General features: G+C 44.8%; 1 protein-coding gene across 1 annotated transcript in view; it reads left to right on the top strand.

Moving 5' to 3' along the window:
* Positions 1-10784: 10784 nt before the first annotated feature.
* Tnfrsf17 (TNF receptor superfamily member 17) overlaps positions 10785-12023 on the top strand; it is a 9397-nt gene continuing 8158 nt past the window's right edge. The window contains exons 1-2 of the mRNA XM_010610074.2: positions 10785-11009; positions 11365-11511. Coding sequence (XP_010608376.1) covers positions 10892-11009; positions 11365-11511 — 265 coding nt within the window. The 5' untranslated portion in view covers positions 10785-10891. The remainder of the gene's footprint in view (positions 11010-11364; positions 11512-12023) is intronic.

Genomic DNA, 12023 nt, shown 5'->3' with positions numbered 1-12023 from the left:
TATATGTATATATATATAGACTAATAACTTTTTGTTTTGTTTTGTTTTTTCTTGGTACCTGGGATTGAATTTGGGACCTTGCACTTTGGAGGCAGGCGGTGGCACCACTGAGTTAAATCCCCCTCCACTAAAGTTACTTGTATCTTACGAAAGCATTTCCCCAAAGTACTTCTGAGAACGTAAAAGTTCTTCAACTTGGCATCTTGACAAGAGAAGCAACCAGCTAAGTTGCCAGGCTCTGCTCTGCTGGTGGGCAGCTTTGGCTTGAGAATTTAACCATCATCACACCAGGGAGGCCCCTCTTGGCGTGGTGCTGCAGCCTGAATTCCGTTTTTTTGGGTGGTGCTGGGGAGTGGAATTCAGAGCCCTTCATGTGCTGCACAAGCACCCTGCACCCCACCACGGAACCGCAGCCCAGCCCCGAGTCTCAGGCTCTTCCTCTCCAGTTCCCTTACTGCTGTTAGAGCTGCACTGAGCTCTGAGCGCTCCCCTCCCGGCCCCTTCCTGGCTCCCTTCCTGGGCATCCCCTCAGGAAAGCCCTCACAGTCTAACTCCATCTCTGCAATTGCTTCCAGGGGATCCCAAGTAACACGGGACTTCCTTGCCCTTCTGCCCTCACTTCTTTTCTGTTTCAGTGTTGGCCTTGTGCTTTCCCCCCCATTTTAACAGGATTTCACAGTTGTATTCTTCCCTTTTCCCCTTCCTTTTCTCCCTCTTGGACTCTCTCTCCCTCCACCCCCCTTTCTTATACTGCAGATGAAACTTTTCACTGAGCTCTATCCCCAGCTCTTCTTTTTTTTTTATTATGAGACAGGGTCTAATGAGTCACTAAGTTGCCCAGGTTTGAAGTTGTGATCCTCCTGCCTCAGCCTTCCACAGTGCTGGGATTACAGGTGTATAGCACCCTCCTGGCCTCATGCTCTTCATTTTATTATTCTAATTTCTTTTGCTCCTCTTTATTTTTTTTTGGTACCAGGGATCGAACTCAGATCCTTGTGCCTGCAAGGCAGGCACTGGAACCACTGAGCTAAATCCCCGGACCCTGCTCCTCATTTCTTTCCCACCCCCCAGACTGTAGACTCCATTATGCCAGGAACTGCATCTAAAAGGAATTCATTGCTGTGCCTGGAACTTTCTAGCAGATAACAGAAATGGATTAATACTCATTGGATGGTGGGCATTTAGCTCAGTGGTGCCGCTGCCTGCCTTGCAAGTGCAAGGACCCAAGTTCGATCCCTGGTATCAAAAAAACAAAACAAAACAAAGTAAACAAACAAACAAAAAAACCACACAAAAAACAAAACTGGTTGGATGGAAAAGCTTTTCTCTGTGTCCCAAATCATCCTGTGATGCAGATACCACTCTCAGTGCCCTGTGTCTTCTGGTGGTCAATGTGGAAAGCAGAGAAAAGTGTCCCTGGGGGGACGTCAGCGGGTTCTTAAAAAAGGAATCAAATTCCCTGGCACAGCATATGTTACAACTGCAGACAGGCGGAACACCCTGGAAATCAAAGTGAAGCCAGTTTGAAAAATTCTAAAGAGCTGACGAGATGTGGCATTTTTGATGGAGCTGAGAGAGAGTTCAGAAGAGCTGATCTTCAAAGGAAATCATCACGGAAAAGGAGCAGAGTCTTGAGAGTTGGCCCCAAATCAAATTAGCCTTTTCATGTCCACCAGCAAACGAACTTTCTGGAGGATGTGCGGAGATCTAAGAAGCAAGGAGGAAGGAGCTCTTTTTGAAATGTAGGACTTGCCCAGCTGGGTGTCTGGCTCCCGGCCTCCTTAGATCCTGGTTCCGAGTGGATTTCATCCCCTCCTGCTCTCCTAAGCACGAGGCTGCCTCTGTGAAGCTTTGTTTCAAGTGGAAGAAGACACAAACCCCCGTGGAATTTCTGTGTGCACTGGACGGCCAAGGCTTCTGGCTTGGTGTTTGCTGTATCTTTGTGTTCCTGTTCACTCTGGATTCTTTTTGCAGCTGCTTTCGTTTTGGATTGCAATACACCAGAAAGGCTTGTTTGGTAATGTTTAGTTATGGTAAATAAATTTTTAGTGGAAGTAAAGAGGCGTTGTTGCGTGGCAGTTGATAGAATGGCTTTGGACTCTGTTAGGGAATCTGAAGTTCTGTTGTGGTAACAGACAGCACCCAAATCTTGAGGATTAACTTTGTATTCACGTAGGCCGGGCATGGTGGCACATGCCTGCAATCCCAGCCCTCCAGAAGCTGAGACAGGAAAATTGCTGCCTCAGCCCCAGCCTGTGCTGTACAGTGAGTTCAAGGCCAGCCTGACCTACCTGGGAAACCTTGAAAAAACAAACAAACAAACACATTTTTTATTCATGCAACAGGCACCTCAGTTTGCCTGGACTGTCATAATGAAATACCGCAGACGGGGCAGCTCAAACAACAGAAATTTAGCTGGACATGGTGGTGCACGCCTGTAATCCCAGCACTCGGGAGGCTGAGGCAAGAGGATCACTGTGAGTTCGAGACCAGCTTGGGCTACATAGTGAGTTCCAGGTCAGTCTCAACTACATAGTGAGACCCTGTCTCAACAAGCAAACAAACAAACAAACAACCCAGAAATGTACTTCTCATAGTTATGGAGGCTGAGTGTTCAAGGTCAAGGTGCCTTCAGATCTGGTGTCGGGCAATAGCCTACTTCCTTGTTTATAGGTAGCTGCCTTTTCTCTGTGTTTCCATGGCTTTTCTTTCTGTGTTATACATGCGCCTGGAGGGAAGGGGGACAGAGAGAGAGAGAGAGAGAGAGAGAGAGAGAGAGAGAGAGGGAGGTGTTCCTCTTATATAAGGGCACTAATACTATCATAAAGACACTCTCCACGCCACTTCACCTAAATGTAATCACCTCCCGAGGCACCATCTCCAAACAACTTCGCACTAGGGTTAGGGCTTCAACACATGATTTTTTTTGGGGGGGGGGCGTTTTTTGAGACAGGGTCTCACTATGTAGCTGAGACTGACCTGGAACTCTGGAACTCACTATGTAGCCCAGGCTGGTCTCAAACTCACAGCGATCCTCCTGCCTCAGCCTCCTGAGTGCTGGGATTACAGGCATGTGCCGCCATGCCTGGCCAACATATGGTTTTTTTGAGGACATGAATATTCAGCCTCTGACAGTGTCAGCTGGGGCCATGTTCCCTATTGCCCTCCTGGTGGAACCTGGACCCACGGAGCCATCCTCATGTGGAGTTTTGCCAGTCACCATAGCTGACAGGAGGAGAACGTGGTTCTGAAAGCTTCCACCTCCCAGCAACACGTGTTTCCTCTGCCCACGTTTGATTGACCAAAATCAACTTTGCATTCACATGTGCCTTCAGAGGGGCGTGTGAAATATATAGTCCTGTCTGGTGCTCAGGAGGGGAAAAGTGTATTAATCGGAACAGGTCTCCTGAGCACCACAGAATCACACCATCTAGATGTTGCTTTGAGGGTGTTTTTAAAGAAGTGATTAATATGTAAATCAGCTCACTCCACAAAGTCCTCCTGTGGCCAGCTCCAGCCTGCAACCTTACACAAATGCAGATTCTGGGACAGGCAGCTTTCAGAGTGACCAAGGTGGTATACTACAGAGGTTATTCGAGAAGGCCAAGAGAAGGCAACGATTCGATGCCTAGTCAAGGGCCCTGCAGTAGTTTATTCTCTGTCTCCACTTGACTGGACCATGGACTACCCAGGTATCAGGTCGAACGTGATTCTAAGTGTCGGGGAGGCTGTTTTGGGGTGAGATTCATATTTGCATTGGTACACTAAACAGAGCAGGTAGCCTTTCTGAGGGTGGGTGGGTACCATCCATTCAGTTGAAGGCATGGAAAGAGCTAGAAGGCAGACCCCTCTGATGGTATGAGAGGGCTCTTCCCGCCTGCTTGCCTGCTGAGCTGGAAAATCATGTTTGAGCTGGATGTCAGCTCTTCTTGGGTCTCAGGCCAAGGGCTTTGGGGCTAGAACTTCCACACTGGCTCTGCTGGGGCTCCAGCTTGCTGACTGCAACCCTTGGGACGTCACAGCCTCTGTAACCACCTGATTTCATTGCATTTAATACATTTCCTTCTCTGTATGAGTCTGTTTAGCCATACATGTGTATGTGTGTGTACATATGCGTGTACAGATATATACGTGTATATCATATTTGTTGTGATTGCACCATTATACATATGGGCTTGTGAGCGTCATTATAGTACGTCTATTACTGATTCTTTCAGGGATACACCCAGGAGAAGTAAAGCAGCATCAAGTGGAATTTCTATTTTTAGTTTTTTGAGAACCTCCATGCTGATGTCCTTAGTGGTTGTACTCATGTTTACACCACCCCGAGCAATGTGAGAGGGTCCCTTTTCCTCTGCATCCTTGCCAGTGCTCATTTTTGTATTCTTTTTTTCTTTTTTTGGTACTGGGGATTGAACTCGGTCCTTGCGCTTGCAAGGCAGGCCACTGAACCACTGAGCTACATCCCCGTCCCATTTTTTGTATTGTTGATGAGAGCCATTCTGACTGGAGTAAAATGGAATCTCCAAAGTTTTGATTTGCATTTCCCTAGTGACCAAAAAGACATTGAACATTTTTTCACATAGGCTTGGTCACTTTTTTTTTTTAAAGTATCTATTCCGTTCACTTGTCCACTTACTGATCGGGATATTTGTTTTGGGCGGTATTTATGTTGAGTTCCTTACGTATTCTAGACATTAGTCCTCCATCAGAAGACTAGCTAGCAAAGATTTTCTTCCATTCCCTAGAATGTCTCTTCACGCTGCTGATTGTTTCTTTTGCTGTGTAGGAGCGTTTTAATTCGAAATGATCTTGTTCGTTGATTTTACCCTCCCAGAAGGTTCAAAGTTTCTGGTTTTTAAATTTTTTTTGTTTTTTTTCAGATAGGGTCTCACTATGTATTTGAGACTACCTGGAACTCACTATGTAGCCCAGGCTAGTCTCGAACTCACAGCAATCCTCCTGCCTCAGCCTCCCGAGTGCTGGGATTATAGGTGTGCACCACCACGCCCAGCCAAGGTTTCTGGTTTTTATACGGGTCTTTGATCCAGTTTGATGTGATTTTAGTGCAGGATGAAATATAGGAATCTTGTGTCGGTCTTTTGCATATGGATATTAAATTTTCCCAGTACCACATCTTAAAAGAAGCTGTCTTTTCTCCAGTGTATGTTTTTGGGTCTTTTGTTAAAAATCAGATGGCTGTGGGTGCTTGGGTTTGTTTCTGTGTCTTCCGTTTTTTGTTTTTGTTTTTTTGGTTTTTTTGAGACAGGGTCTCACTATGTAGTTGAGACTGACCTGGAACTCACTATGTAGCCCAGGCTGGTCTCGAATTCACAGCGATCCTCCTGCCTCAGCCTCCTGAGTGCTGGGATTACAGGCATGCGCCGCCACGCCTGGTCTTGTGTCTTCCATTTTATTCCATTGGTCTATACATCTAACTTATTTGCCAGTGTCATGTTTTTGTTATTAGACCTTGGTGTTGTAATTGGAAAGTGGGTGCTTTGATGCCTTCAGCCTTGCTCATTTCGCTTAGGATTGCTTTGACTGTTCTGGGTCTTTCTGTTTCCATATGAATTTTAGGATAGTTTTTTTTCTGGCCCTGTGAAGGATGTTCTAGGTATTTTAATGAGATTGCATTAAATCTGTAGACCTCTTTTGGTAATACGGCCATCTTAACAATAATAATTATGCTGATGGGGGCCGGGGATTTAGCTTAATGGTTCCGCTGCCTGCCTTGTAAGTGCGAGGTCCTGAGTTTGATCCCCGGTACCCCCCACTCAAAAAAATTATGCTAATCCCTGAACATGGGAAGTCTTTCCGTTTGCTGATGTTTCCTCAGTGCCTTTCTCCTGCAATTTTCCTTACGCAGATCTTTCACTTCCCTAAGCTTGTCTGCTAGGTAAACACACAGCTATTGTGAATGGAAATATTTTCCTGCTCTCTTCCCCAGGAGCTTTGTTATTGGTGTATAGGAGCTCTGCTGGTTTTTGTGTATGACTTTGTATGCTGATGCTTCTTTCCTTTAATGCTGGGCAGCTCTGTCAGTCATGTGATCCTGAGCGGAAACAACTAGCACTCTACAGTGTGCTGTGCTATGAAATTACGATGTTCAGTAGATTATGTCCATATCTTCCTTTTTTTTTTTTTTGTACCAGGGATTGAACTCGGGACCTTGAGAGGCAAGTGGAAGAAGCGCTGAGCTAAATCCCCGTCCCCATATCTTCAGTTTTCAATGGGTTAATAGCCCCATTATAAGTGGGGGAACATCTGCATGTGCATCCTGTTTGTTCTGTTTCTCTGGAGAACCCTCATTAATACAGACTTAGATGTCCCTTTCCAAGTGGAAAATCTACTAAGGTTCTAAGGAGAAATTGTATTCTCTTGGTTTGGGGTTAATGTTTTTCTATGAAAACTTGCCCCTAGTTTAGTAATTCTGGAGGAAGTCTCCATAGTCAGGTGGAATTTTCCTCATAGAACAAGCTACTAAGTTGTCGGGCTGAAAGTGGAGTCGCTTTTGTCCAGGCTTGACCAGATGTGGTAAGAAAAAAGTTGGGAGTTATGAAAGAGGGAAACTCATGTAGGCACACCTAATAACTAGATCTATTAACAAAAGTCTCTTCCAGATCCAAAAAATCTTGCCTAAAGGCCATGAAAATCTTACATAAAACATACTTCTGTGAGCACATTTACTCAGCAAATATCTGTTCAACTTTGGACTGGCAAAACATTTGTCACTGATCTTTGTAGTCAAAGATATTCTCTCCCACCCACCCCCCTTCAGTACTGGGGGTAGAATCCAGTCTTCACATTGAGCTACATTTCCAGACTTTAAATCTTTTAACTCAAGGTCTTGCTAAATTGCTAGATTGCCTGGGCTGGGCTTGAACTCGCGACCCTCGCACTGGGATGCAGGTATGCACCACCATGCCTGGCTTTCTTTTTTCTTTGGGCTAAGGATGGAACCCACATCCTTGCACATGCTCAGCGAGTGTTCTGCCACTGATTTACATCCCCAGCCCTTTCTCTTTTGAGAAAAGACCTCACCAAACTGCCCAGGCCGCCTCAAACTGTAGTCCTCTTGACTCAGCCTCTGCGTTTCTTGGATTACAGGAATGTGCCATCACACCCAGCTCAAGGACTATTGCTTGAAAATATGGTATATAATCTTCCTCACTGTGCCTTTCAAATCTTCCCCTTGTCTAAATCTCTGATTACTTTCATTTTACTCAGTCATGCCTATAGTGCAATGCTCTGGTATCGCTAAATAAACGTGACTACTGTTTGCAGCGTCTGATAGCTGCTTTGGCTTTGGAGAGGTTAGGCAGATTCTCTTTGCTTTAGTAGACTGTGAGTGAAGGCCGAAGCTCGAGCTGATGCTGGCACTGGCTCTTTCCATGCCGAGCTCATGAAACTTAAAAAAAAAAAAAAATCTTTGTTTTAAAATCCTGCTTCTTCTATATGATTGTGCTCTGCTAAGTCCCCAAGTTACAGCCTTTGTGAACTGGAAAGAATTGTGGAAATAACTTGCTGATTTTCCCCAACTTGTGTTCGACATAACTTACGTCCCTAAATGTTCGTTTGGAGAAAAGGGATCCATGATCAAGTGCGTGAGGTGAAGGCATCTGCTGTCTCCCCCTCGGAGAATCCACATGTACTTCCAGCCAACAACTGTGTGATGTGGCTAAGCATTTTATTTTTATTTTTGGATCACTAGTAATTCAAACTGAATCTAACGTATACTAAAAAGGGCCTATATTGGAGAGGTCACAAGGTTTCCCTCCAGAATCAGACCAAGCGGAACAACTAACCTGAGTGTATTCGTTCCTTTTTTACTGCTGTAACAAAATACCTGAGATGGCATACTTTGCAAAGAAAAAAGGTTTATGCAGTTCACAATTCTGGGGGTCTAAGAGCATGGCACGTGTCAGAGGAGAGACAGAGTGTTGAGACAGGAAGCTCGAGATCAGGAGGAGCCAGACTTACTCTTTTTTTTTTTCCCCTCCATTAAGTGAACTGGTACATCTTAGGTAGACAATACAGTTACATTCATCATTGGAATCTTGTACCTTTACATGACAGATCTTGCTTATGTTTTCCCCATTCCCCTGCCTTCCCTTCACCCCCTTCACCCTTCCCTATTTACAATGACTTTGTTTCCATTTTTTCTTGTCCCTTGCGGTTTTTAATTAGTGAAGTATCTTTTTTTTTTTTTTACCCCTTTTTCAGCAGTGGGTATTGGACCAAGGACATTCACACTGAGCTACATCTCTGGACTTTTTTTTTTTTTTTTTTTTAATTTTGAAATAGGATCTCACTAAGTCACTAAATTGCCCAGGCTATGCTCAGACTTGCGATCTTCCTGCCTCAGCCTCCCAAGAGTGCTGGGATTATACATGTGTGCTGCCATGCCCATCTTGGCTTATTCTTTTTCATGGCTGTACAGTATTCTATAGCCGATGAACTGTTAGGCTATTCCAGCCTTTTGTGAATGTACATAATACTATAGTGAACATCCTTGTACATGTACCTGTAACTTCAAGTACCCCAGTGAATACACGTCAGATGCAACTGTTTTCTTTCCAAAGGGGTATCGAGGCTTTTTTTCTTTGTATTTCTTCCTGATTCCCAGACATGCCTCACATTGGCTGTCTCCTCTCCCTCTCTGCTCCTTACATAAACACTGTCCAGTTTCTGTCCACTGATATCAAGGCCAGCAATGACCTCCTCCCTTCACTTGTCACCTTTGCTCTTTCTGGAGAACTTGGCCCACTGCCCATCCCATCCTGAAACCTTGTTTGGGCGTGGCTGTTATCAGGCATTGTCTTTGTGCTCCTCTGCGTCTCCAGTCGTGCTTTCCCTGTGTCCCCAGCCTGTCTTCCAAAGGTCCCCTTTGGGCAGGTGCCGAGGGAGCAGAAGCTCCTGACCAGCTGCTCCTTGTCCCAGCCCCAGAGGAAACCAGCACTTTCATCATATCTTAGCTCAGACTGTTCTCGAGGCTCAAACCTTGCATTTTTAAAAAATGTTTTTAACTTCCACATTTTATTACCATTTAATCAGCATTTAAACATTAATTATGTACTATTTTCTTTTTCTTTCTTTTTTTTTTATATGCTCGCGTGGCAGGCGGTGCAACCACTGAGCTAAACCCCCGGCATTATGTACTATTTTCAAAACATAAAAAGGTGCAAAAATAAGAAAAATACAATGAAAGGAAACTGTAATAAACATCAGACACCATTCAGTTTAATAAATAAAATATAATTAATGCTTAAGAATCAAGCCTCCTCAGTGTCCTTTCCCCCATCAACTCAGGAGAACAATGCCATACCGAAGATGCAGTTTGTAGTTTCCTGCATTGTACCGGAGCCCTCCGTGTCCATGTATATGTAGGAGAGTAAGGGTACTGGGGAGTGAACACAGGGCTTCACCCTGAGCTACGGCTCCTGCTTTTTTATATTAATTAATTAGACAGAGTCTCACTCTTCTAGGCTGATCTTGAATTCACTATGCAGCGCAGGCGGAATTCAAACTCCTCCTGACCCTGCTTCCTCGGCCTCCCAAGAGCCGGGATTCCAGGCATGCTGTGACCATGCCTGACTCCAGCTCCTTCTAAAATCTGGAGGCAGATTCCTGCTACATTACCCAGGCTGGCCTTGAACCTATGATCCTCCCCTTTCAGTCTCCCTAGTAGCTGGACTTACAGGCATGCACCTTTGTGCCTCGTGAGCTCTGTATTTTTGGCTGACCTCGGGACCTTTCTATATGGAGGGTCTCATGTAGCATGGCTAAACGCAAACTCAAGTGACTCCTCTTATAGCACAAGGCCAGGGTACTGTGTCTTTCTGTGCGTTCCTCCACTGACACAGGAGTTCCTACTGGGCATATATCAGGGAATGGTCAAACGGCACCACCCGAAGCCTGTTTGCAACTTCTGGGATCCATCCAAGGACAGTGGTGGCAGGCATCGTAGCTCATACCCGAACTCCCAGCTGTGAGGGAGGCTGCGGCTGAAGAGTCACGAGTTCGAGATCAGCTTGGGCAACTTACCAAGCTCTGTCCCAAAATTAAAAATAAAAAGGGCTGGGGCTGTATGTGGCTCAGGAGTAGAGTGTCTCTGGTTTGGCCCCCAATACCACCACCACCACCAAAATAAAATAATAAATAAAGGCAGGAGATCAAGTGGATATTAGTACAGTTTGGACCATGAGTAGTTTTTTTTTTTTTTTATCTGCTCATTGTAGTTTCTAAATTTTCAACAATGCAGCATGGATTCCTTTAACAAAAATGTAATTTCCGAACCTATCTTCTCTTCAACCGTCTTGCTTTTACCCCCAACTGCGCTGTTTTTGTCCTAGATTCAGGGCCTGGCAATCGTGTTTGATTACTTTTTCCTTCTCACCTTCTGGCAGTTTCCACTGGTTGTCTATTTCTATCTTCCCTGTTAGATTTGAACTGCTTATGGGACACAGATCTAGTCTTATAAAAATCTTTTATCTATTTCCTGGGCTCATCACATAAACACATGATATTTATGGAACCTTCTGCTCGGTGTACTAGGCTTACCTGCATCTTGCAACTGTCACCTGGCTGGGAAACCTTGTCTATAAATAAGCAGTTTCAGTTTCAGATACGTTTTGCTCTGCTATGTACACCCCATCTCACCCCACCCAGGCCTCAAGCTGAGAAACATGAATTCGAGGTGGTATTCAAATCCTTGGCCACAGTGCGGACGGTCCCCATAAGAGCCCGCAGAGTGCTGTCAAGTTCTTTTTCTTTCCCCCTCCACATTCTAGCTGCTGCCACTACATCTGCTGGGGGATTCTTGAGATTTTTACTTGTCCTTTCGCGCTGTTCCATCATTCTGATATTTCTTCTTGCGATCGAGTTCCAGATGGCTCAGCAGTGCTTCCAAAATGAATATTTTGACAGTTTGCTGCGTGCTTGCAAACCGTGTCACCTTCGGTGTTCCAAGTCCCCTCCTCCACCCTGCCAGCGTTACTGTAGCGCAAGTAAGTAAGACCAGGGCGGCTGCTGTCTGTTGCTGTGAAATACTCTGTTTTGACTATTTGTTCAGCGAATAAATATTATGGGCAAAGATGGTGAGCTTTTTCTAAATCAAAAAGAGAACAGAAACAAGGGGGTTATCTAAATGGGTACGACAGCAAAGTAATTTATGCAGAACTGAACTCAAATCGTTCAGCACCGTGGGTGACATAGATTTTTATCAGTTCTTCTAATTACATGGTTTCTTAGAATTTAAAAGTCAGCGCCGACGAACTGGGGGAATCGAATAGTGAGCAATTCATGTTTAATATGAATATTATGCTATCAGCTCATTATCTCTCTGACATTCTTTTAATAAAGGTATGGCCACTTCAGTGAAAGGAACAAATGCCATTCTCTGGACCTGTTTGGGCCTGAGCTTGACAGTTTCTTTGGCAGTTTTTGCGCTCCTGTTCTTGCTAAGGAAGATGAGCTCTGAACCACTAAAAGATGAATTTAAAAACACAGGTTGGTTTGATGGTGGTGACTTTTTGAAATCTACTTCCAAAAGAAGGCCATTATGAGTTTCATTTCCTCTTTTTTTTTTTTTGTAGCAGGGCTCGAACTGAGGACTCTACACTTGCGAGGCACGCTGCGGAGCCACTGAGCTAAATCCCTGGCCCTTCATTTTCTTTTCTGACGCTGACTGCTTTGTTCAGTCATAGCTCTTTCAATGGTGTTAGTGGGCGGTTATGTTAAACGCAAGCTTCCTTCATTCTGCATCAACACCTTTGCAAATCTCCTTACAACGGCGGCCTTTCTCCCATTTCTCTCCATCATAATGAATTATTTTACTGAAGAACTTCCTCGGGAAACACCTGTGACTAAAGTTATCGCGCTGAAAAAATACATAGTTAGTGTATTGATTAAATAATGCTCTTCTATCAGAAACTGCTCAGTGGGGGCCAGGAATTTAGCTCAGTGCTGCTGCCACCTGCCTTGCAATCTCAAGGTCCTGAGTTCAATCCCTGGTACCAAAA

Source organism: Fukomys damarensis, unplaced genomic scaffold (genome assembly GCF_012274545.1).
Source record: "Fukomys damarensis isolate Sample0158 unplaced genomic scaffold, DMR_v1.0_HiC HiC_scaffold_34, whole genome shotgun sequence".
NCBI classification, from domain to species: Eukaryota; Metazoa; Chordata; class Mammalia; order Rodentia; family Bathyergidae; genus Fukomys; species Fukomys damarensis.
This window is presented reverse-complemented; position numbering and strand designations above follow the sequence as displayed.